The sequence below is a fragment of the Rhipicephalus sanguineus genome, chromosome 11 (genome assembly GCF_013339695.2).
Source record: "Rhipicephalus sanguineus isolate Rsan-2018 chromosome 11, BIME_Rsan_1.4, whole genome shotgun sequence".
Lineage (NCBI taxonomy): Eukaryota > Metazoa > Arthropoda > Arachnida > Ixodida > Ixodidae > Rhipicephalus > Rhipicephalus sanguineus.
The window spans coordinates 144737041-144761818 of NC_051186.1; the positions used below are offsets into that span (position 1 = coordinate 144737041).

Sequence of the window (24778 nt, forward strand, 5' to 3'; positions counted from 1 at the left end):
TATGACGCAAATGAATTTGCCGAAATCTTTTCCCAGGCCTACTGTTCTGCCCTCTCCTCAGAACCCGATAGCCTGCTGGAGTTCTTTATAACCACTGACAGAGGCATTACACGGAGCTGCGCAACACGACAGAGACCGAGAGAGAAGACGCAAACACACCACTGTGTTTGTGTCTTTTCTCTCTCTCCCTGTCGTTTTGCGCTGCTGAGTGTAATTAATTCCACCCAACTAGCACGGAAACGTGTCCCGACAAAGGCAGTCATCTTGGCCGCAAGCAGTTTGGCCGCCGCGTGTCTCTTGATGTTCTTGAAAACACCGTGATGTCTAACCGGCCCTCGAATAGCCAGAGTCATGAAAAGTAATGCCTAGGTTTGATAATTGGGTTTCGGGACTGGGCGCTCTTGCGATAATTTGCGAATGGTTAGAGCAAAAAAAAAAAAGATATCCGTGAGGGAACACGGCGCAGCGTTCTTGGGTCTAAAGCGGAGTGAAAGAAAAGAGCGGAAAGGCCACCATCTGAAGAAAAGAGTGCCCGCAACACATAACCTCAGGCCGTGTTATCCGTTTTTTAATTTAAAAAAATACGTGGGTGCTGGGCGGCACTGCGAATCGAACCCAGTACCGCCCGCGTTGTAGTCAGACGCTGTAACGACTCGACCACCACTGCAGTGTTTGAGAAGAGAGCTGGCCACTGTAACACTTACTTCATTGTATATATATATATATATATTATGTTTCCCTCGAATGACGCCTAATGGAAAGCGTCCGGTGAAAGTCGATCAAAAAAAAAGAACTCAGTATCCTAATGCATTCGCGTAAGGTGACTCGAAGGTTAAAGCCATCAAGTGTGGCTATATTACCATGCACTTTGTATCGAGTGCGACATCACTAATAAACAATCGCTAATTGACTGTCACTAATGTCACTTTCACTAAGTGAATATTGGATTTGTTTCGAATATCTTCATTTAAATAAACATTCACTAAACAAATCACTACTCACTTAATTTGCTTCGATTCTCATATATAAGCACAATCACACTTTCACTCGCTTTTGTATGGCTTTCGCTTCCATAGACATTAGTGAGTAACGCGAACGCCGCCTCGTTTTTTTTTTCTTTTTGTTAATCGTGCGAACGCGCAGCACGCGCACCCTGTGAATCCAGGCGCACGGGTAGACAAGTGAACGCCGCTTCTTTTATGTTTGCTCACGCAAACTCCCAAAGGATGAAGCGACTGCGCCGTGTTTTCTGAAAAGCATTAGCACGTAGAAGCCTCCCGACGAATCTTCCTCGTTTTACGCGTTCACATATCTAAGCGTATACGATTGCTCTCGCATTCCAGCCCTTTCAAAATGGTGCGGTTAATTGAACCAGCGGTTTTACGCTCATGATACGTTTGTTACTGCTGCTTTATATTTCTGTAGTGTTCTCCGTAGGCTCAAAAGCCACTCCTATGTCTTGTACTGAGATCTTTGTAAGAAATGCAACATTTTACGTATAGCTACAAAACACCCTAATGACAACCACCATACCGTGCTCGAACATGCCTAATTAGTTGAGTGGCAGCGCAGCTTCATGAAAATGTAATTAAACTGGTTGTGGTAAACAGGGGGGGGGACGTTTCGGTCACATCTTCAAACATTCAATGTTTCAATTTATGCACGGTTTATAGATGCGGTGCATCTGGAGCGTTGTTCGCCTGCACTTGACGAGATAGCACACGGATTATTAACGCCATCGAGCAACTAGATTTTGGTTAGCTATGGTCATCGATGAAACGCGAGCACTTGGCTTCGCGCAAGACTCCAGGACGTCTGCTGCAACACGGCAGCGCGTAAGCGCCGTAGCAGACGCCCGGAACTGGAATCTGAGATACAGCGAAAATACATTCGCTATCATCGTCTACCCTCGATGCTAGACGCTTCGCGTGCAGCCTTGCCATCATCTGCGCGCATTTCTTTCTTTCCTTGTCGTTTCATCGGCTTTCGCGTTGCCTCCTCGCCATCAAAAGTGGCGAGTAAGTTAAATTCGTACCATTCCTATCGTAATACCTCGAGATACGAGAATTCTTGGCTAAGAAATTGCGTAGGCAAGAGAAAGCTTTGTGAATTCGGCCCCTGTGTATAACGCAGAAAGCAATTTTCTGCGAAGCTTTTTAGGGGCGAAGCTCCTAAAGACGTGGGTCTGTCCCTTCTAGCTCGTACGTGACCGCCTAGTTCGATGACTCACGCGCACGTGCACTGAGTGACGTGCGTGCACGTGAGTCACGCACGAGGCGGCTGGAAAACACATCAAGCGAGCTCAGCCCGAAGCTGCCGACGAGCGGTTTAAGCGAGACTTTCTAGACGTTTCGTTCAGCCACAGTTGTGACGTGTGCGACAGATTGTGTTTTTCCAACAATTTGGTCACGATTTCTTCAATCAAGAACGACAACGCTCAAGCCACTGCCATCGCCATGCTGCAGTCTGCGTTCCACACCGCCGCCGTCAGCAGCGAGTACAAAGTTTGTGCGAGCTGTAAAGGTTCCCTGATGGCCGGAAAGGTGCGTGCTATGAGCGTCTCCCACGGTATCCACTGAGACCGGATCACTTACCTCTGCTGAACCCCGTGGAAGAACGACTGATTGCGCCTCGTCCACCGTTCATGAGTATAAGGCGGTTGACACATGGGAGAGGTCAGTACGGCATCAAGGGACAAGTGGTTAACGTGCCGATAAACGTCCCCAACAAACGAACAAGAACAAAGTAAAAGTTGATTTTGTATAATATACGCACAGTCTTACGTCTTTCTAATGATGTAATGGGCTAACTTTCACGGGAGAGTTACGGTTTACCGATGATCTCCCCCTCTCGAGCTTCGCCCACTTATCATTCATTCCGTGGATATGGCGTGTTTTTTTTGACGTGAGGTGTCATTGTCATGTGTTTCCTCCTCTTTTCTTCCCCCTTTATTTCGATTTATTTGGGACGTGTGAAAAAAAAGAGTGCATATATATGCAGCGACCAAATTAATAAAGCCAGTTGATAGTTTGCGCTCTTGCCGTTTACCTTGGCCTTTCCTTCCTGTGTTCGTCCGATTGAATGCGCAACGATTCCCACCACAGACATGCACCAACTAGCCCAGCAAGAAGTTCTAAAAAAACTACTCAACAACGCTCCGGAGGATCTAATCAGGACAAGCTCGTTTAACGTAGTTCAAGATTTTGTTGCGCACTTTCATGCCCTGCTGAAGTCATCGCGGGAGTTGCGCCGTAAGTTTGGTTTTGTGTGACTGGCCATGGGCATGTCCTTGAAGTCGCTGAAAACCGTGTGTCCGTCGAGGTGGTTCTCTTTTTTATTAAGCTCTATATAGAAGATACTTGGGACTACTGGCGCGCCATTTCATCTTTCTTGGGAAGCGACAAAGATAAGAGAACGAATTGTGAGAAGTTCAAGTGCCTTATTTCATCGCCTGAAGCTGTACACGACTTGCTCGTTAAGATGAGGTTTCTGAAGACGATTTCGTGAGCCGTGCTCAAAATTAAGGAACTTGAGGCAGAGAGTACTCTGGCACACCAAGTTTATCCCATACTGGGGGTTCGTTTGCACGCACTGATCAGTCAATGGCGTGATCCAACCGAGGGCTTCGCATCAGATGTCACAAGTCTGTTCGACCTCCTCGACGAGAATGACCGCTTAACGACCGTCGCAGACATTCACGGTACTAGGCTGCTGTCGCTGAAAAGTGGAGACTCCGGGTGATTATCGGAGTTTATATTTTTGGCGGAAATACGGCGTTTATCGTAGTTTATTTCTCTTAAATCCCCAATTCTCCGAAATTCGGACTTTTGCATTATTCTGGAAACCCCACTCTTAGAGCAATTCATATCTGAATAAAAAGCATCAAAACACACGAAGCACATATTTTTGCTAGAAGGTTTGAACGCACAAAACCATATACGCACAAGCGAAATACTTGAACACATCACACCTGTATTTGTGCGTATAACAACCTTATGCTTAAAGGTTATTGTAAAACACGCAAGCATACTTTGCGAGGTTGCTGTCAGTGATCGAAGCTCGCTCCTTCCGATTGACAACCCTCAGCTCTAAAAATGCCCTTTCAATGCTATGCTAGAAACAGAAAGCGCCAGAAGACGCAGCGCGCAGCGAGAAAGCACTGGCCACTGGACATTGTGAAGTCTCCAAAACGACAGGGGTTCAACAATGTTATATATTTCATAGCACTGAGAGTTCGCAAAATGCGTCACGAGCTGGCTCATGTCGTCAGTTTCAAGAAGCACTAATTTAAAAATATGCGCATAGGTTTCGAACGCGCAGGGCAGCTCATGCTCAGTATGGGATAAACTTGGTGCACCAGGGTACACTCCCTGCCTCATGTTCCTTAATGATTCAGAGCACGAATGGGTCTTCAGAAACCTCATCTTAACGAGCCAGTCGTGCACAGCTTCAGGCGATGAAATAAAACTCTTGAGCTTCTCCCACTTCGCTCCCTTGGCTTCGTCGCTGTTCAAGAAAGACAAAATGGCGCGCCAGTAGTCCAAAATATCTTCTAGAGCTTCATAAAAAGAGAACCACCTCGACGGACATACGGTTTTCAGCGACATGATAGACATGCCCATGGCCAAGCACACAAGACCAAACTTACGGCGCAGCTCCCGCGACGACTTTCTATGACCATTCTATGGCGTGTAGAAGCCATAGAATGGTCTTTTTTAGAACTGCTTAGTGATCCTGAAGCTGCTTTTAATTCTTTTTCATCTGCCATCAAAAAGTGCTTAGACGATTCTACCAGCTTTGTCAAATGTCGCAAGAACTTTCCGGCCCCTCACAACCCATGGCTCACAGCGGGCTTAATGAAAAGCTTGCGAAGGAAATACAATTTATATAAATAGTTAAAGAAACGGCCTTTCAATGCTGCCCTGCGATCGCGATATAAAAAGTACTGCAACCTACTTAACAAAGTCCTTGAAGAAGCTAAACGAAATTATTATACGAACAGGATACAAAATGCTGGTAATAACAGCAAAGATCAATGGAAAACAATTAATTCATTTCTAAAGAGATCATTAAGTCAGCCAGCTATAACTGAATTACAGTCATCAGAGGGTGTTCTTAGAAATGCAGACGACATTGCGAACTCCCTCAACAAGTACTTCTGTGCTAACACTTCCTTCTTGCCTCATGATTACCCGCCAACAATTAGGGAATGTCTCCAGTCATTTTACCTCTTTCCAACAGGCCCAGATGAGGTGGTGGGAATAATTAATCACATGAAAATAGCAAGTGCTGGTCTCGATAACATTCAGCCTATTCACCTGAAATGCATCTCTCACGTGATCTCGACCCCGTTAGCCTATATCATTAACCTTATGTTTAAAACTGGCATCTTCCCCTCGCAGCTTAAAAAGGCCAATATAATTCCAGTCTTTAAAAAAGGCGATATAACGTCTATTGTTAACTACCGACCTATTGCCATTCTTTCGTCATACAGCTAAGTCATAGAGAAGTGTATTGAAAAACGATTATCTAAATATCTAAGTTTCGTATTTTATCCACTCAACAATTTGGTTTTCGTGCAGGCTATTCAACAGGTTTCGCACTACTCTCTTTTACCGATTATATTAAACACGCTCTTGACTCTGGTTGTTTTGCCGGAGCTCTCTTGATTGATCTCTCTAAAACATTTGATTCTATAATTCATAATATACTATTAGCTAAACTTAACTCAATAGGTGTCGTAGGTAGTGCGCAGGAGCTGATTAATAGCTACTTATCCAATAGACAGCAAGCTGTTTGTGTCTCTAACATCCTCTGCACTTTTAAATCTATTGACAAAGGTGTCCCGCAAGGTTCCATTCTGGGTCCGCTTTTATTCTTAATCTATATTGTTACAGAGAGGAAGTGAAGGAAGACGAAGGGCTGAAGAGCCTGACTGGCGCGCGAGTGTGGCGGTCAGCCATCTTGACTCTTTTACTAATTCCTCTCTGTAAATACATATTTTTTATACTCAAACAACCCCGTATCATATTGGTGGAGGTGCTGGGTATCGATCCCCGTACCTCTCTACCCCCGTACCTCTCTAGTCGTAATGACAACCTCGATTTTAACACACAGTCAACCTTTCCTGTACGCAGATGATACAACTACAGTTACTGAAGACAAGTCCATCGATGCGCTAACTAATAAATTGTCCTCTGACTTCTATAACATTCAGAATTGGTGCACAGCTAATGGTTTAACAATTAATACCAATAAAACACAATTCATTGTCTTCCATTCCAGTCATAACGCTCTTTCACCTACATCCGCTATTACTATCAACGGCCACAGCCATCTTAGTGCTACAAAGTGCACATTCTTGGGAGTAGTCCTAGATGCTCATCTCAAGTACCATCATCACATTTCACTTATAAGGCAGAGGATTGCTCATGGTATCAGAACATTAATTAAAGCACGACCATTCTTCACCTTGCAGACTTTGCTTAAACTCTACTACGCCTTCATCCACAGTCATATCACGTACTGTATCACTTCATGGGCGAATACCTATCGATCTCATATCCTTCCACTGCAACGTCTCCAAAACCAAGCCATTCGCATACTAACATTCAGTTCACCGATCACCTGCACGTCTCCACTTTTTCAGCAACATAGTGTACTAACAGTGTGTAATTTATTCAAATATAAGTTGGGGATTCTTGTATTTAAATGTCTTAACGGTACCATAACAACCAACGTTTTGGAGAAATTTCAATTGTTAAACTCTAATCCTACTAGGTTTGCCTCAAACAACAACTTTTTACTCCCACATGCACGCACTAACTACGGCAAACATACAACCATATTTGCAGCTATTCAATTTTGGAATTCAATACCACTAAGCACTAAACAATTGTCATTGGCAGCTTTTAAAAAAGAACTTAAACATATTATCTCGCAGTCATAACTCATCTGTATTTCTATATCGGCGTTCTCTTACATTTAGAGCCATTACTGTGTGCGTTATTTTCACATTTATTACTCATGCACATTGGAGTTGTTTCAATAGCTATATATTATTAAATAACGTCATTTTGCTCACGATTCTACTGCCATTTTTTATTGTATGTTTCGTTCTTTTCATAGCTTTGTATAATTACTGGACGTTGTTTTGTTACCATTTTTACTGACATTTTTTATTGCATGTTTGCGTTGCTTTAATACTATGAATATTACTTAACGCTTTTTAGTTGCCATTTTTTGTACTTATCAACACGTTATTTTCTGACAGGAGGTCCCCTTTCAGCCTTGTGCTATGGGACCTCCTTCTGTATATACTAACCCCAACGCGTGTATTTTTTTTTTTTTGCGACAAATAAAGATTTTGATTTGATTTCACTTCAACAGGGTAAGAAAGTGCACAACAAAATCGTGAACTACGTTAAACGAGCTCGTCCTGATTCAATCCTCGAGAGCGTTGTTGACTAAGTGGCACGGATCTTTGAAGTGAAGCGCCTTGAATTCGGGGTTGGAGATTTGCAAGTCCTTGTGAAGCTTCTGCATGTAGGAAGCGGAGTCGGAGCACAATACAGCTACGTCGCCTAATACAGCTACGCGCGGTAAACTTTAAATCGGTCATACCAGACGATGTATCAATGAGCGCTTAGAACTTGCCCTTTCGATAAAGAACGGAACCAGGTCATATTAGCATTTGAAATCGAAGTTTATCGGATAAATCCGAATTGTCAAAACTTTTACCGGAATATGTTTATGAGATTTTTTCAGATAAAACCGAAAACACGGAGCCCTAGTTATAAGCGGTATATGCTTTAAAAGATAGCGCGACCAACACTGCACAAGAGCGCACGTTTTCCTTGGTCTACGCGTGGTTACATCCACTATAGCGTGGTGTGTGCACATGAGGATAGAAGATGTCGCTCGTAATTTTATAGCACGCGTGCTTGGGCGTATCGACCTCGCGTGATTAGTTTCGTTTTTGCAGTATGAGAACACCACGTTTGGCGCAGAATAGCGAAAGTATAACAGGATGTAGCAAGATTGGTCTTTTGGAGCCACAGTTTGGCGCAATTCGCGCAGCCATCACATCGCTGAATATTAGTGACGTCAGTTTGCGAAGAACCAGCCTCGACGTTGCTAGAAATTTCACAGTAGACAACGCAGTCGGCTGCGAAATGAATACAAGACGTTACAACTTTGGACAAGTTATTAATATAAATTAGGAAAAGTAAAGGGCACAGCACAGAGCCCTCAGGCACCCCAGATGTAACGGGACACGAGGGTGAACTAGAATTATTGGCAACAACGTATTGTGAGCGATTGGTCTTAAAAACTTCAATCCAAGTGAGAATGCCGCCTCCAATATTAAGGGTCTAAGCTAGTGTGGTGATGGTTAATCTTGTCAAAAGCCTTGGAAAGGTAAAAAAAATAAAATCGACCCATGAGCCCCAATCTAGAATGGCATGTAAGAAACGGGTAAAACAGAGCAACTGCGTTTCGCATAAAAAAATTTCTCAAATACATGCTGCGACTTGTTAAAGCACGAGTTTGAATCGAGAAAGGTCACCAAATTTGAGAAGACCAGAATCTTGCAAGGCATACAAGTGAAAGAAATAGAGCGGCAATTGGTAACAGAATGTTTGCTTTCTGACTTATGTAGTGGAACCACCTTCGCCTCTTTCCAAACGCGTATTGCTTGCTTTCTGAGAAGGCCAGTAACTTCTGAATGCTAAACTTCATAAGATTTATTCGCGGTGTAAAAAGGGGGCACGAAGCGAAATGAAGAAGAACTCATGCAGATAACCAAGAAAAGATATCTCTAGTTTATGTGCTGCCTCATTTCACAAACTTTGTATTCTCAAACAAAAAGTGCCTCCCGAAAACTTCATGCATGCGCATCATTCATTAGGCAAAAAGTGGAATAGGCAAGCACCATCTGCAATGCCAATAGGAAACACACAATTAACACACTTGAAATGATCCAGCAGAAGGCAGTTATGGCTATTTTTCAAAGTACCGTAAAACCAAACTGACTCACCAACAACCACAACGCAATCTCATGCCGTCACAACACTACAACTTCAGCAGAAACTTGAAAGGCTTAAATCTCTTTTTCTCCTCAAAAATAGCACACTTGTTCCAGGTGGCCCATATGCACACTCATTAACTACTAGACTAACCAAACCTGATTCTTTATTTCAGTATCAAAAATGAAATAACGCTTTCACATTTTTATTTTTTCTTTGTACTATACAACGAATGAAACACAGCACCATTATCATTCCTAAACAGTACTGACTCAAGAGGGTTACTTGACTTCGGATGCCTTATTTTCAGGACGAAGTGTACTAGCTTTTCCTTCTCAATACTTGTATATAATGATTCCCGTTTTATAATCTTACCCCTCAATATATTTCAAACAAAGAAACCAGCCCTTGAAAATTCCCTTCCTTCATTCCCCCCTGCCTAGGTGCACACGGGCCTGCACTATCCTGCAAAAAAATAAAAAGTAAACAAACATCCAGCGTGTTCTGCATTCAAAACATAATTCTACACATTAGATTTAGCTTTCGTGTCTTTTTAAGTTTAACATTTTAACGCATAAATTTTGTGAACTGCCAATACACTTTGAATTATAATGAGCTACTTTACAGATGTGTAATGCGCAAAATATCCAAATAAAATTTTTACTTGAGTACTAATGAAATAGTAAGGTATTACCACACGCACTTTTTTTTTTTCTTTTTGGTGTAACCGGCCCGTTACACGCGTAACCACTGCCTTGCGCAGGTTGTCCCGGAATGTCCCGAAACGTTGCCGATTATTTCCGATAAGACTGCGCACACAACGCGATACAGTTCATTCTGGAACTAACGCGGCCACCAGCGATAACGCTGGAATCTTTGATGCCAAATGCGGCCAACCGACGCCGACGATCGATGCCTGTGCTTGTCGCTTTCGCTGTACTTTGAGTGTTGTCTCATTTGGTCGGCGCGAGTTCGCCCAACAAAGTGTTTCATTTTTACCGGCTGCATATTGCTTTCTTCACCGTCACAACCACGTGACAATATTAAAAAAGTGATCTTACAGTGCTAAGCCTCTGCATTCGGTGGGTCAGGGAGTCCCTCTGGAACAAAAAAAAAAGGAGTTAGACAAGCATGGGGACTATAGGCATGGAAAAAAAAAAAACATTAGAAGGGCGACAATTTTATAAAGGAAACAGGCACTAAGTCCAAAAATATCATACGGGAGGCTACACAACTCTTCGCGACACACATTATGACAGACTGTCTAAAAATGCGTGAAGTTTACACATTTTGATGCCAAGGTTCTGCAGACCAAATATGAAGCAAGTGGAAGTGTTAGAATAACTTATAGTGCATTTTACAGCAATTTATTGTAATTACAATGTAAATAATTATCGAATTATTGAACAGTCAGTCATGCCACACTTCTTCCTAAAAAATTAGACGATCCACTCAAATTTCATGCAATAGTTATCTGCTGGGAGCAAGCATTCCTAAAGAGGTAAAAAAAAATATTTTGAAGCTCCTGCTCAAATGCCCCACGTCCAACGTCTCGTTAAACACGGCACTGTCTTCACCAAAGCAATCGCATGTAGCAAAATATTTTAGAACAGAAGTGGCATACAGGCAGTTTAGGCAACAAGAATGCTTAATTTACCGTTAGCTCAGTGCCTTGCCAATAGTAAATGGCGTCTCCAAATGAAAACGTCGTGTCGCAAAGGGTTATGCTCAACTTGGTGGCCAGACGCCAAATGCTTATTCCTGCTCTTGGCCTTGTGAAGCTTGCATTATGGCCAAACAGCTTCATCATGCATGTGCCCACAAATGGGACAATGCTGGTCACTGTTGGAACGAAGAAGCTATGCAAGTACCAGTCATGATTGATGCCAGCACAGCTACGCAGCACTGCAAGAAAGCACTCACCATTACATAATCTGGCACGCCTTCGTATACCTGGTGGTATGGGCCGATACTCAATCCTTCTCTTTTCGTTGTGCACGTTAGTGACAGATATTATTCTTTATGGAACAATGATGCGACTATGATGCCAACTCGACGCTTTCTTGTTGTCATGATTGATGGCTGTTACAACATATTCAAGCTACTGTTACTAACATCCGGTGATGCTGAAGTTAATCCCGGTTCAAATTAATATGCAGAATCTGATGCTACTCACAGTCATTCAGAAATATTTTGTAGCAGTGTCACAACTCCAGTGAGAGTCGATAAAGTTGCGATTGGATGGCCTTTCTAGAGTGCCTGTGAAACACGGGTATGAATCGGCATAAAGAAAAAGCAAGTTAATAAAAGAAAACATAAACAGTCATATTTATATACAGATTACTCAAGCCAGTCAGGTGCTTCCGGTTTGTTCGCAACCGCAAATCTAAAACCACTTTCGCAGAGAATAATAATATCGTGACTAAAATCCATTTATCAAATAGCGTGTGAATGCGAGCCAGTTGGTACGTACCGATTGTTAAAAACAGCGCAATATGAACACAGACGAGATGCACGCAGAACTAGCACTGACTGCCAACTGCATTGTTTATTGTGAAAACAAACTCATATACGCAGAAATGGAGTACATGGGGAATTATCAATGCTTCTGGCGGCCCGTGCGTCCAGCGGTACAAATTTGTTTAATCTGTGGATAGGTCGACAACCTCACCCATGGGCCGACTCACTCAGACTAAGATCGAGCCGTAAGTCTAAATCCGAGTGAGTCCGGCTGAGTTATATTTTGGTGAGTTTTAGCGCGAGTGAGTCCTGTTGAGGAAAATCGTGATTTCTTAGACCGAGTGAGCCTGGCTAAGTAAATTTTCGGAGAGGTTGAGTCCGAGTGAGCCTGAATGGGCAAGATTTCGATAAATGAGAGCGCAAGTGAGCCAGATGAATGTGAGCGCGAATCCACCACCCCTACACCCCCCTCCCTTCCACCCCGGAACTCTTCCATGGAAGGTTGTTCATAAAAACCTCTCATTCCTTTCAATAAACAAATGGTTACCGGACAGCAACTATTCATAACTTGTATTTGAAGGTACGAAATCAAATGGCACTACAAAATGCGCCGATTAAGTGATTAATGTTGGGGTTTAATGTCCCCAACCATAATATGATTATGAGGGATGCCGTATTGGAGGGCTCCGGAAATTTCGACCACCTTGGGTTCTTTAACGTGCACCTAAATCTATGTACACGGGCCTCAAGCCTTTTCGCCTCCAGCGAAAATGCGGCCGCCGCGGCCGGGATTCGATCCCGCAACCTTCGGGTCAGCAGCCGAGCACCATAACCACGAGACCATCGTGGCGGGTCGCCGATTTAGTAAGATATTCACATTACAGAAGTCACGGTTTCGCCGCCACGGCGATGCAATGAATGCGATAGCAACAAATTGGAATGTAACGCAAAGAACGGCAAGCAGCTCGAAACTTCCAGCGCGGTGCTCAAGCACAAAGGACGCAGAAAAGAACACACACAAGACGAGCGCGAACTAACTGCCACAGCTCGACACTTAAAGCGCTCTGCTCACACACAAAGAACGACGCACGAAACTATATCGTGCAAGATACGCATGCGCTGTGCGTACTAGCGTCTTCTCCCACCAACTGCTGACGTCAACGCCTACACTTGCTTGCACGTGCCAGCCACTATAAAACCTAACAGCTGCTATCAATAAACGTTCTTTCTGTTCCTGCTTTAGCTGACTGATACATGGTGTCAGAAGTGGGCCGATTGTTGGCCTACCGTGAAATGGCTTGAAGGAACGAAGAGGCGTTACGCCAGTAAGCCAGAAAAATGGAACTCCTCAAGCCACCCGATCAGCTGCTTCTGTCCGGGAACATCGCAAAGAAATGGGCGTTGTTTAAACAGAAGTTCGAGCTCTTCCTGAAGGCAACAGCGTCAACCAAAGAACCACGGACGGAGGCTGCTAACACGGCGCTGCTGCTGAGTGTTGCTGGAGATGACACGCTGGAGGTATTTAACAACTTCACTTTTGCGGCGGAAGAAGACAAGGATGACTATGCAACAGTTGTGAGCAAGTTTGAAGCGTACTGTCAGGAGCAACAGAATGAAGTCTACGAGAGGTATGCGTTTCGTTCAAGGAGTCAAGCCGAAGGCGAACCTTTTGAACAATTCCTGCGCGACCTGCGGAAGCTAGCTCAGACTTGCAACTTCTCAGCATTGAGTGACTCTATGATTCGTGACCAAATAGTATTTGGCACGAATAACCCGAAGTTACGCGAAAAGATGCTCAAAGTCAAAGACCTCACGCTGCTCAAGGCAGAACAGATATGCAAAGCGGCCGAAGTGCCAGCTCACCAGAAGAGACCTGGGCCCAAGCTGATAGGCACGTAGCGGCCGTGAAACAGCGTCAACGGTTCACATGCGGTAGGTGCAATCGAACGCACGACCGTAACAAATACCCGGCGTTCGGGAAGACATGTTTCGCGTGCAAGGGTGCCAATCACTTCGCGGCGTGCTGCCGGAAAGAGCCTGCCGTCGGTGCCGTATTACACGATGAGAACGACTTCAACATCCTCAATGTCAGACTGTGCGCCGTTGAAAGGACAGCTGACTGGATGGTCGCAGCCAAAGTAGCCAACCAGCAGGTTGTTTTGAAAGTGGACACTGGATCCCAGGCCAACTTGCTGCCGTACTCTGTCTTTCGCAAATTCCAAGCGAATGGTGACCTGAAGCCCAGCAGCTCTGTCCTTCGGTCGTACAGTGGCGACGTCATTAAACACTTCGGCGTGGCAACCTTGCCAGTGGTCATGAATGACAAGTCCGGCACATTTACCTTTTTCATAGTCAAGAAGAGCAAACAAGCGATACTGGGACAACACGCAACGGAGGCGCTGGGACTGGTGGTGCGTTCAATCGACACAGTGGATGCCCAAAGCTCTGACAAAGTGCTCCAAGAATTCCTGCAGCTTTTCCAAGGTACCGGTTGTGTAGCCCGCCCATACAGGATGGTCCTGCGCGAAGATTCCATACCAGTGATACAGCCAGCGCGACGCGTCCCCTTGGCACTCAAGGAACCACTGCGGGCGCAGCTGCAACGCATGGAAGAAGCCCACATCATTGAAAGGATCAGCGAACCAACAGATTTGGTGAGTCCTCTCGTCATTGTCAGGAAAAGAGATGGCAAACTGCGGGTTTACATGGACCCTAGGAACATTAACCAGTGCCTGAAGCGCGAGCACTATCAGATGCCGAAGCGAGACGACATCGAAGCACAACATGCGGGTGCTAAATATTTCTCTCGCCTCGATGCAAACTCGGGGTTCCATCAGGTTCCACTGGATCCGGCCACATCAAGCATCTGTACGTTCGCTACTCCTTTTGGGCGTTACCGTTTCTTGAGACTGCCGTTTGGCATTGCGTCAGCGCCTGAAGTGTTTCAAAAAACGTTGAGTTCAATTTTCGATCGAGCAACAGGCGTGCGCGTGTATGTCGATGACGTCCTGGTATGGGGTGCTACCCGGGCAGAACACGACGAGCGTCTTCGTGGGGCGCTAGAACTAGCAAAGAATGCGGGACTGACGTTTAATGCAGCCAAATGCAAGTTTGCATGCACAGAGGTTGAGTTCTTGGGTGACATCATCAGTCAAGACAGGATAAAGCCGAATCCCGCATTCAGTGCGTCAATAGCAGAAATGCCGCGCCCGAGTGATAAGCGGGCGGCTCAGAGAATGCTTGGTGTGGCAAATTACTTTGGGAAGTATATCCCGCATCTTACTGACAAGACAAAGCTGTTGCGAGGTCTTATAAAAAAAGACACAATCTTCGAGTGGACAGAAAAACACACCGCCGAGTGGGCAGCTATCTGCACAGTTCTAAGCAGCACACCTGTACTCGCTATTTTCGATCCAGCCAGGGAAACCAAGATCAGCACGGACGCATCAAAAGATGGACTAGGAGCTGCACTGTTGCAACGTCACGGAGACAGCTGGCGTCCTGTGGCCTACGCGTCGCGTGTCATGACTGACACAGAGCAAAGATACTCGCAAATAGAAAAAGAAACAATGGGAATAACATTTGGATGTGAAAAATTTCACTATTTTGTCTACGACCGAAAAATTTTTGTCGAGAGAGATCACCGCCCACTTTTAGCGATTGCGTCGAAAGGAATCGGCGATATGCCGCCAAGGCTTCAACGTGTTTTTCTGCGCTTGTTGAAGTATGATTATGCCCTTCACTTTGTTCCAGGAAAAGAGTTGCTGCTTACCGACATGTTATCAAGGGCTCCCAGAAAACCAAGGGACATCGGACCCTCCCAAGACGACGTAGAGGTCCATGCAGTGGGTGTGGTCACGGATATGGTGAGCAGCAAAACAGTGAGTCGGCTTGTTGAGGCCACTGAGAAAGATCCTGATCTTCAGTCAGTCGTACGATTCATAAGAGAAGACTGTAGCTTGGTCGGCAGGATGAAGCCATTCGCGGCGGAATTATCAGTGGTAGAAGGCATTGTGTTAAAAGGGACTAAAGTAGTCATACCGAAATCGATGAGGGCGGAAATGATTCAACGGATACAAGAGGGCCACTAGGGTTTAAATAAGACTAAAACAAGAGCTCGTCAGCTAGTCTTCTGGCCCGGACTCAACGCCGACATCGACAGGATGCTCAAAGGTTGTGCTGTCTGCAAGAAATATGCGTACCAACAACAATGGGAGCCATTTCTGATTCGAGAAACGCCGCATTATGCTTGGTACAGGGTCGGCATCGATATTTTCCAGCATGCCGGAAAATATCGATGTGTATGATGCTGATATGTGTATGATGCCTTCTCGAACTTCCCCGAAGTCGAAAAGCTAAACGACACCACATCTCGTGCTGTTGTTGAGAAACTCAGTGGCATCTTTGCCCGTTACGGTATTCCATTGGAAGTATGTAGCGACAACAGTCCCCAGTTTGCCTCTCACGAATTTGCTGTTTTTGCACCCAGGTACGAGTTCCAGCACATTACATCGAGCCCTCGATTTCCACAGTCGAATGGACTTGCTTAGAAGGGACTTGCTGAGAAGCCCCGGCGTGGCCTATATATTTCACGAAATTCAGTTGCCGCAAGTCATATGAAACTTATACCGAGAAAGTCTAAGCTGTCTTTCTTTAGCGTTGATTTTGCCACAGTGCATAAATAGAGGGTGGTGATAAGATGTGTAGGACAAAAGAAGAGAGGCGTGGCACGCACCAATTGATGAGCGTCATTTACAACTTCGCAATATGCTGTATGCAAAATATAATTTTGCATAGCGCGTTTGTTCTCTAACCCTTTTTTCGCTTGAGCTATATATTTATTGGTAAGTGACTGCAAGCGTTCTTTTTTTGCTTTGTGTGGACGGTATTGCCGCGAGTCTTATATTTCATGAGTTGAAGCTTCGCCCACAAAGACTGTGGGCAACGCGCTGCGCAGGCCTCGCCGTGATGTGTAGGAAGCTTCGCAATTGTTTTGGAACAATCCGTTAAGATTGCACGCCGCACGAGAATGTTCCAGCTTTGTCGAGAGATAACGCCGCCAACAGCGATATCGCTGGAAAGTTCGATAGCGTCTGTATAAAAGCCGGCGCGCTTGACTGCTTGTCAGTTTTTCGACGCTCGACGCTCTGTCCGCCGCTATCAGAGAATACCGTGGGTATTGCTGTAAATTAACTTTCAGTTTCCCGGCCACAAGTTCGGCCAAATAAACAGTTCCATCTTTAACACGCCAGCTGCTGTCTTCATCGACGTCACGACCACGTGACATCTGGTGGAGGTGCTGCTCGTTCATGTTCCGGACGCCCCCGTCAAGCCGTGAACCCAGCCCATGCCGTGAAGGAGACACCGACACCATCAGCGACAGTCGAGCCAGCCGCAGACTGAAAGGACTACTCCCTCAATACGAACTCCTACCGGACAACACCAGGATCACAACGAAGAAGACAACAGCCACAATGACAGCCGCTGTGACGCCTACAGCGGTCGTCATGCACCAACCGAGGGAGCCGCCGACATTCCGCGGATCACCATGCGAGGATCCAGAAAGCTGGCTGGAGGCATACGACCGGGTCTCCACGTTCAACAGGGACCGCGACGAGAAGCTACGACATGTCTACTTCGCGCTTGAAGATGGCGCAAGGACCTGGTTCGAGAATCGAGAGTCCACGCTAACATCATGGGACCTCTTTCGCACCGGATTTCTGAACACCTTCACGAGTGCCATCCGGAAAGAAAGGGCTGAAACCCTTCGAGACCCGCGTACAGCTCCCCAATGAGACCATCGGACTGTACACCGAAGAAATGACTCGCTTATTTCGCCATGCCGAGCCCGCCATGTCCGAAGAAAAGAAAGTTCGCTTCTTGATGCGGGGAGTGAAGGAAGAACTTTTCGCCGGACTTGTGCGCAACCCGCCGAAGACAGTCTCGGAATTCGTTTCGGAGGCCACCACAATCGAAAAGGCCCTAGAAATCCGCACAAGACAGTACAACCGCCGCATGCCGACGACGAACTACGGGAAAGCACATGTGTCGGGCTCCGACGACCTACGTGAGACGATCAGGGCGGTCGTGCGCGAAGAGCTGCGAAGGATGTTTCCTGCATCGCTACCCCAGGTCCATTCTATAGCCGACGTCGTTCACGAGGAACTTCAGCATTCGCTAGGAGTTGCCCCACCGTCGCAACCTGAGCCGGAAGGGATGAGCTATGCTGCCGTTGCACGCCATGCTGTCGCCATTCCCCGCAATCACCAACGCCCCGTGCCGCCGCACTTCCGTCGCCAGACACCGCCGCCACCTCCGACGCCATCCCGCCCGCCTGCAGACCAACGCTACACAGCCCGAAAGACCGACGTTTGGCGTGCCCCTGACAACCGCCCGCTCTGCTACCACTGCGGGGAGGCCGGCCACACGTACCGCCGCTGCCAGTACCGTCAGATGGGGCTACGAGGATTTGCCGTCAACGCGCCGCGCCCGCAGCCAGGCGAACGGCCTCGCGACATCGACGACTACCTCACCGGAACACAGTGGCAAGAACGACGACGTTCCCGCTCGCCGTCGCCCAGCCGCTACATGTCACCGCACCTCCGGCAGTACACTGGCCCAAACCGGGGCCGGTCGCCTAGCCCGTATCCGGGAAACTAAGGGCAGCAACCGATGGAGGTGCGGTTGCTGCACGACGAAATGCCGAAGATCCTCCGCGGCCGCCGACGACGACAACGCGAGGAGACCTGCAGAACACGACGCGAAGCAGACAAAGCCCTGCCGATGAAACCTCGCGGACCGAAGTAGACCTGACGACGCAACGGGGAAGCAGCAGAACAAACCGACGCAGCCATGACCCCACGCCACGACCTAACTGCAACGCGAGACGACGAACTAGCGACCTCGACGTTCTTATCGACGGCCACAGCGTCACAGCTCTCGTCGACACTGGAGCCGACTATTCTGTCTTCAGTGGACCGTTCGCCACCAAGCTGAAGAAAGTAAAGACCGCTTGGAGTGGACCCGAAATCCGGACAGCCGGAGGCCACCTGATAACGCCGATTGGTGTCTGCAGGGCGAGAGTCACCATCAATAACCGGACTTATCCTGCGAGCTTTGTAATCCTACAAAATTGCTCTAGGGATGTGATACTTGGAATGGACTTCCTAAGTGACCACGGCGCCGTCATCGACCTGAGGTCTGAGTCGATAACGCTAACCTCAGACAAAGCGCTCCCGCCCCAAGCGACGCCAGGGAACCATGCATTGAATGTGATAGAAGAGCAGGTGACCGTTCCGCCACGCTCCAGCGTCATTATTTCCGTCGGCACCGAAAAACTTGCGAGCCTTGAAGGCGTCATCGAGGGCGATCAGCAATTACTCCTGAACCGTCAAATTTGCGTCGCAAGAGGTATAGCCGAACTGCGTGACGGTAAAGCAAAGGTAGTGCTGACAAACTTCAGCCACGAATATAGGCACCTCAACATTGGTACGACGGTCGCCTATCGACGAATGTGTGGCCGCCAGCAATGCTTTCGCCCTCTTCGATGCTGCCGAACCTGCTTCGACGAATCGAGGTCCCGGACCAGATTTCGACGTCAACCCGAGCCTTCCGAAGGCCAAGCAAGACCAGCTGAAAACCCTGCTCCTGCAATACAAGGACTGCTTCTCGTCGTCATCACGAATTCGACAAAGTCCGGTGGCGAAACACCGAATTATAACGGAGGAAAGTGCGAGGCCCCTCCGTCAGAGCCCCTACAGAGTTTCGACTCGAGAGCGCGACGCGATAAAGAAACAAGTCGGCGAGATGCTGCGCGACAACATCATCCAGCCGTCCAAGAGTCCGTGGGCGTCACCCGTGGTGTTAGTGAAGAAGAAGGACGGGACACTGCGCTTCTGCGTTGATTATCGGCGCCTGAACAAAATCACGAAGAAGGACGTGTACCCCCTCCCACGAATAGACGACACCCTGGATCGACTTCACAACGCGATGTACTTTTCGTCGATGGACCTCAAGACCGGCTATTGGCAGATCGAAGTAGACGAAAGAGACCGAGAAAATACCGCTTTTATAACAACGGCCTCTTTGAGTTCAAGGTCATGCCTTTCGGTCTTTCCTCGGCACCTGCGACGTTCCAGCGCGTCATGGACACCGTGCTGGCCGGATTAAAGTGGCAGACGTGCCTTGTGTATTTTGACGACGTCGTCGTGTTTTCCTCGACCTTCGACGAGCATCTCCGGCGACTTGAGGCAGTACTGCAAGCAATCAAGGCCTCTGGACTGACCCTGAAGCCAGAAAAGTGCCGATTCGCGTACAACGAGCTCTTGTTTCTGGGTCATGTGATCAGCAAGTCTGGAGTGCGCCCAGACCCGCGGAAAACAGCTGCCATCGCCGACTTCGCGCCTCCCACCGACAAGAAGGCCGTGCGCCGATTTCTCGGCTTATGCGCCTATTACAGACGCTTCGTCAAAAACTTTTCACGCATCGCCGAACCACTGACGCTTCTCACGAAGACTAACGTGGAATTCAGGTGGGAAACGGAGCAACTGCAAGCATTTGGGGAACTTAAACGACGCCTGCAGACGCCACCCATACTTGCGCATTTCGACGATTGCGCCGATACGGAAATACACACCGACGCAAGCAGCGTAGGACTCGGTACCGTCCAGTGGCGGATCCAGGGGGGGGGGGGGCGATTGGGCAATCGCCCCCCCCAAAGCTATAAGCCAACCCAACCCCCCCCCGCTTTTCACCTCACCGAAGGCCATTTTTCAGAACGTAGAATTTTTTCAGGTGGTCGCTGTGTCCATCCCAATCCGAGACTAGGGAAGCACCCCTCACACAGCCCAGCGCTTTTGTTAAGAGCGAAACAGGCTTTCTAGAAAAGATTTCTTCTGCGTCCTGCATCTTTCAAATAGGCACCGACGAGCACAAGCCTCAACTATTTTGCTAAAGCAACTGCTGCCTTTATGGAAGCGAGCTAAAGTTTCCTCCCCACTCCCAGGGCCATCAGCTCTTCAGCAAAGCGAGGGGTCTTCAAATTCTCCCATCTTTTTCTCAGAGACAGGAGTCTGTTCTGTGTCATTCAAACTGGCATCTTTCGTCCCACCACGGCCGGGCTAGACTGCACGTGCGCGCTTGAGCGCGCACGTGCAGTCTAGCCCGGCCGTGGTCCCACAAAGCGTGCAGAACAAGTTACCTTTTAGTCAACCTTCAGCGGCTGGTCCAAAAAAAAAAAAGAAGGAAGGCAGGCAGTGGTGCTGTGAATTATATTCGCCGAAGTACCGAGCAAGCCTCCGAGAGCACGTGCGCGGGGTATAATCGAGCGCGACTCCGAAAGCTCCGTTTGACCGTCCTTAGGCTGTGGAGATAGAAAGGGCATTTTCTGGCAACACGACCGGCCAGAAAAAAAGGCAATGGGGAGGAGGGGGCGGGGTAACAAAGGGAAGCTTACTCCGAAACTACGTTCAAGGAATACTAGAGCTCGCCGTTGTGGGAATACTCATTTATCGAGCAGGTGGCCTGCCCTTCCCTCTTTCACCCTCCTCTTACCAACAACACTGATACGTGTTCCCCAATGTTTAGCGGAAATATGCGTTTTCTTCTTCATCAAACCAATACTGTTCATTCATTAAGTGGCAGCGCCAACCCAAGACAATGAACGAGAATGGAATGCAAGGGACCAGACAAGCGCAGACTCGTTGCTCAGTTTACTGCGGAAAGGCAGTTACACGAATATGCAAACTCTAGTAGCGCACGTGAGCAAGGCCATACAAAAAAAAGGTATCACATTGTACAACCAATTTGCAAAATAAAGTATTTTGTCTACAAAAACCACAAAATAATCACGTGACACTGCCACGGGAAAATTCTTCGTTAGTAAGCTTTACGGCTCGCTTACGCAGTTATCTGAACGTCTCCTGATATGTAAGGCTTCTGTTATATTACGTGCAATTTTGTTTCTGTAAGCAAAGAACATCTTTGAATCAGGCCAACTGGCTCACAAATTTGACACTCTTTTGCAATGATCAGCTAAGTGTGAGTAATTAATTATTTTGCCTGGTGGTTGTCCATGCTGTTTCAACCGGCTGTTATTATACCAGCCGGTCCTAAACGATGTAAACATTATCCTAAGTTGGTGGCTACATGTAAACTACATCCAGCTGAATATCTTTTGTTTTAAGACGCACAATTTTCGTTGTTTCTTTTGTCGTTTTTTTTATCGCCCGCACGGCAGATTCGTTTAAAGGTATCGGGGGCATTAAAAACAAACGTTAATGCCGAAACGGCTGCTTGCGTGCTTAACTCCGTGGAAAATGAGATGTATACATGTGCAGCCAGCGTCAAAAGTTTGTGGACCATGAAACATATGTAAAAGCTGAATATTCCGATTGCTTTGGCAGGCACCGTTGAATTTAGATTTCCGCAGTGTTAAAAATGTGCTAACAACATGTACTGTGTATTTCGACCGAATCCACTCACAAATCACTAAATTCAAAGTTTTGTCAGATGCAGACTTAGTCGTCTCTAAACTTTTGACGCCGACTGTATATGAGGCGAACAGTGACGCGCTTACGTTGCGTATCGCTTCTTACACTAGAGTGCTCTGGTTCAGCAGTATTTATTATCTTATCAATCCAGCCTATTTGAATCTGTTAATTTAACGTGAAAATGCTAGATGCATTTTGCGATAGCTGGGGTGACGATGGACAACGCCCCGAAAGGTTGATCTCGCTTCTAGGCGTATTATCACTGCTAGTAAAAAGAAGGCGGCTTTGTGCATTAATGTCGCATGACATGTTTTGTATAAAACCATGGTGATGCCAATAAAAAAAAGGGAAAATAGACGACAGACTGCAGAAGGTTAAGCATCACGCTGTGGAATTACTTAAGTTGATCACTTCAGAACGTCTGTATTCTTCGGTTAAGAAAACAAGAAATATGCACCTTGAAGAGCCGCCGCAATGGCTTAATGGTTATGGTGGAAGGCTACTAACCCGAACGACGCAGATTCAACCACGGCCGGGCTCGCATTTCTATGGAGGCAATTAAACAGCTAGAGACCCGTATACTGTGCGATTTCTGCACATATTAAAGAGCTCCAGGCGGTCGAAATTATCCGAAGCTCTCCACTAAGGCATCACTCATACCTTGAGTCGCTTTCGGAAGTTAAACCCCATAAACCAATGAAAACATTCATATTGAACTTGAAGTGTAATTTTCTTGCAAAAAGCGCAAAAACAAGGCCATTTAGAGCCACTTTTACTCAAAGAACCACGTGGCGACAAAAGAACCACGTGGCGACAACATATAGCACGCTTTATTCAGAATCAGCTTTCGAGGCTAAAGATCTGCGACCCACTTGTCATACCGAATTCTGAAGTGGTCGTCAGGCATTTCAGAGAAAAAAATCCAGTGGGTTGTGGTGTTTTCACTATACATGCACTTCTACTACTCGATTCTTCACACTAGCTAACAGCTGCATATTGAGTATCTGTGATGATAATGATAAAGACAAGTTCGGAAATAATGGCACAAGATCTGCTAAAACATTGTTTGAAATTGTAGCTTCCGATGTAAAATATATATTTATCAGATACGAAAGCGCCACGTATGTGCAGAATTATGGGTTATGTACTGGCTCGACGTTTGCCTCAATGTTCAGGGCTATTTGCTTGGCCAGAGTTTACAGAAAGATTGGAAATGGTTTACTTAAAACGTTTTTCGGTTTTTAGATGATTATTTGATTATTTATGTCAAAGCTGTACGAGGGTGCATTGTTCTTGATGCGTTAAAAGTGTTCCGCGATAATGGCATCGACTTTAGTTTCGCAAATGAACTTGCACAGCATAAAGAATTACATCTCCTTTACTTGTCACCACAGCTAACCTCCAAACACCGTTGTTGCTCATATGAATTAACACCAATAAAATCACTTCTTAAAAATAACTCAGGCCATTATAAAAGTATAAAAAACGTAATTGGAGCCTCGTGCTGCAATTATATTTTTTGTTCTTTGTTAAAAATCGTGCCCTTATAAAATGCATCTAGCATTTTCACGTCAAATTAACCCACTCAAAGCGGCTTGATTAGCGGAAAACATTACTTGTGAGTGGCTTAAAGAATAATTGAGATAATGAAACCTGTTGCACCACAGCACAATAGTGTAAGAAACGACACGCAAGCCGCAACGTAAACGCATCACTGCTCTGCCTTATGTATACATCGCTTTTTCCACGGACGCAAGCAGCCGTTTCGGCATTAATGCCCCCGATACCTTTAATGTTTTAATGCCCCCGATACCTTTAAACGAATCTGCCGTGCGGGCGATAAAAAACGACAAAAGAAACAACGAAAATTCTGCGTCTTAAAACAAAAGATATTCAGCTGGATGTAGTTTACATGTAGCCACCAACTTACGATAATGTTTACATCGTTTAGACCGGCTGGTATAATAACAGCCGGTTGAAACAGCATGGACAACCACCAGGCAAAAATAATTAATTACTCACACTTAGCTGATCATTGCAAAAGAGTGTCAAATTTGTGAGCCAGTTTGGCCTGATTCAAAGACGTTCTTTGCTTACAGAAACAAAATTGCACGTAATATAACAGATGCCTTACATATCAGGAGACGTTCAGATAACTGCGTAAGCGAGCCGTAAAGCTTACTAACGAAGAATTTTCCTGTGGCAGTGTCACGTGATTATTTTGTGGTTTTTGTAGACAAAATACTTTATTTTGCAAATTGGTTGTACAATGTGATACCTTTTTTTTGTATGGCCTTGCTCACGTGCGCTACTAGAGTTTGCATATTCATGTAACTGCCTTTCCGCAGTAAACTGAGCAACGAGTCGGCGCTTGTCTGGTCCCTTGCATTCCATTCTCGTTCATTGTCTTGGGTTGGCGCTGCCACTTAATGAATGAACAGTATTGGTTTGATGATGAAGAAAACGCATATTTCCGCTAAACATTGGGGAACACGTATCAGTGTTGTTGGTAAGAGGAGGGTGAAAGAGGGAAGGGCAGGCCACCTGCTCGATAAATGAGTATTCCCACAACGGCGAGCTCTAGTATTCCTTGAACGTAGTTTCGGAGTAAGCCTCCCTTTGTTACCCCGCCCCCTCCTCCCCATTGCCTTTTAGGGGCGAAGCTCCTTAAGGCGGCACCCGTTCGTCCCTCGTAGTCGTCGTGCTCGTAGTAGTGAGTAACAAGTCTTACGCTTTGACCTCCAAGGTGGTGCCGGTGGGAGATTTCTCCTGTGCGTTGTTGAACAAAAAAAAATTCGCAGC

The 24778-nt window shown here is 46.4% G+C and overlaps 2 protein-coding genes across 2 annotated transcripts in view; both read right to left on the minus strand.

The window, feature by feature from the left end:
• The window catches only part of LOC119375614 (histone H2A), a 372224-nt gene that overhangs the window by 260624 nt on the left and 86822 nt on the right, over nucleotides 1-24778 (minus strand). The gene's annotated exons all lie outside the window — the stretch shown is intronic.
• LOC119375608 (coiled-coil domain-containing protein 9B) overlaps nucleotides 1-24778 on the minus strand; it is a 239555-nt gene that overhangs the window by 166937 nt on the left and 47840 nt on the right. Inside the window, exon 3 of the mRNA XM_049411272.1 lies at nucleotides 10088-10126. Within this exon, the coding sequence (XP_049267229.1) occupies nucleotides 10088-10126 (39 nt within the window). The remainder of the gene's footprint in view (nucleotides 1-10087; nucleotides 10127-24778) is intronic.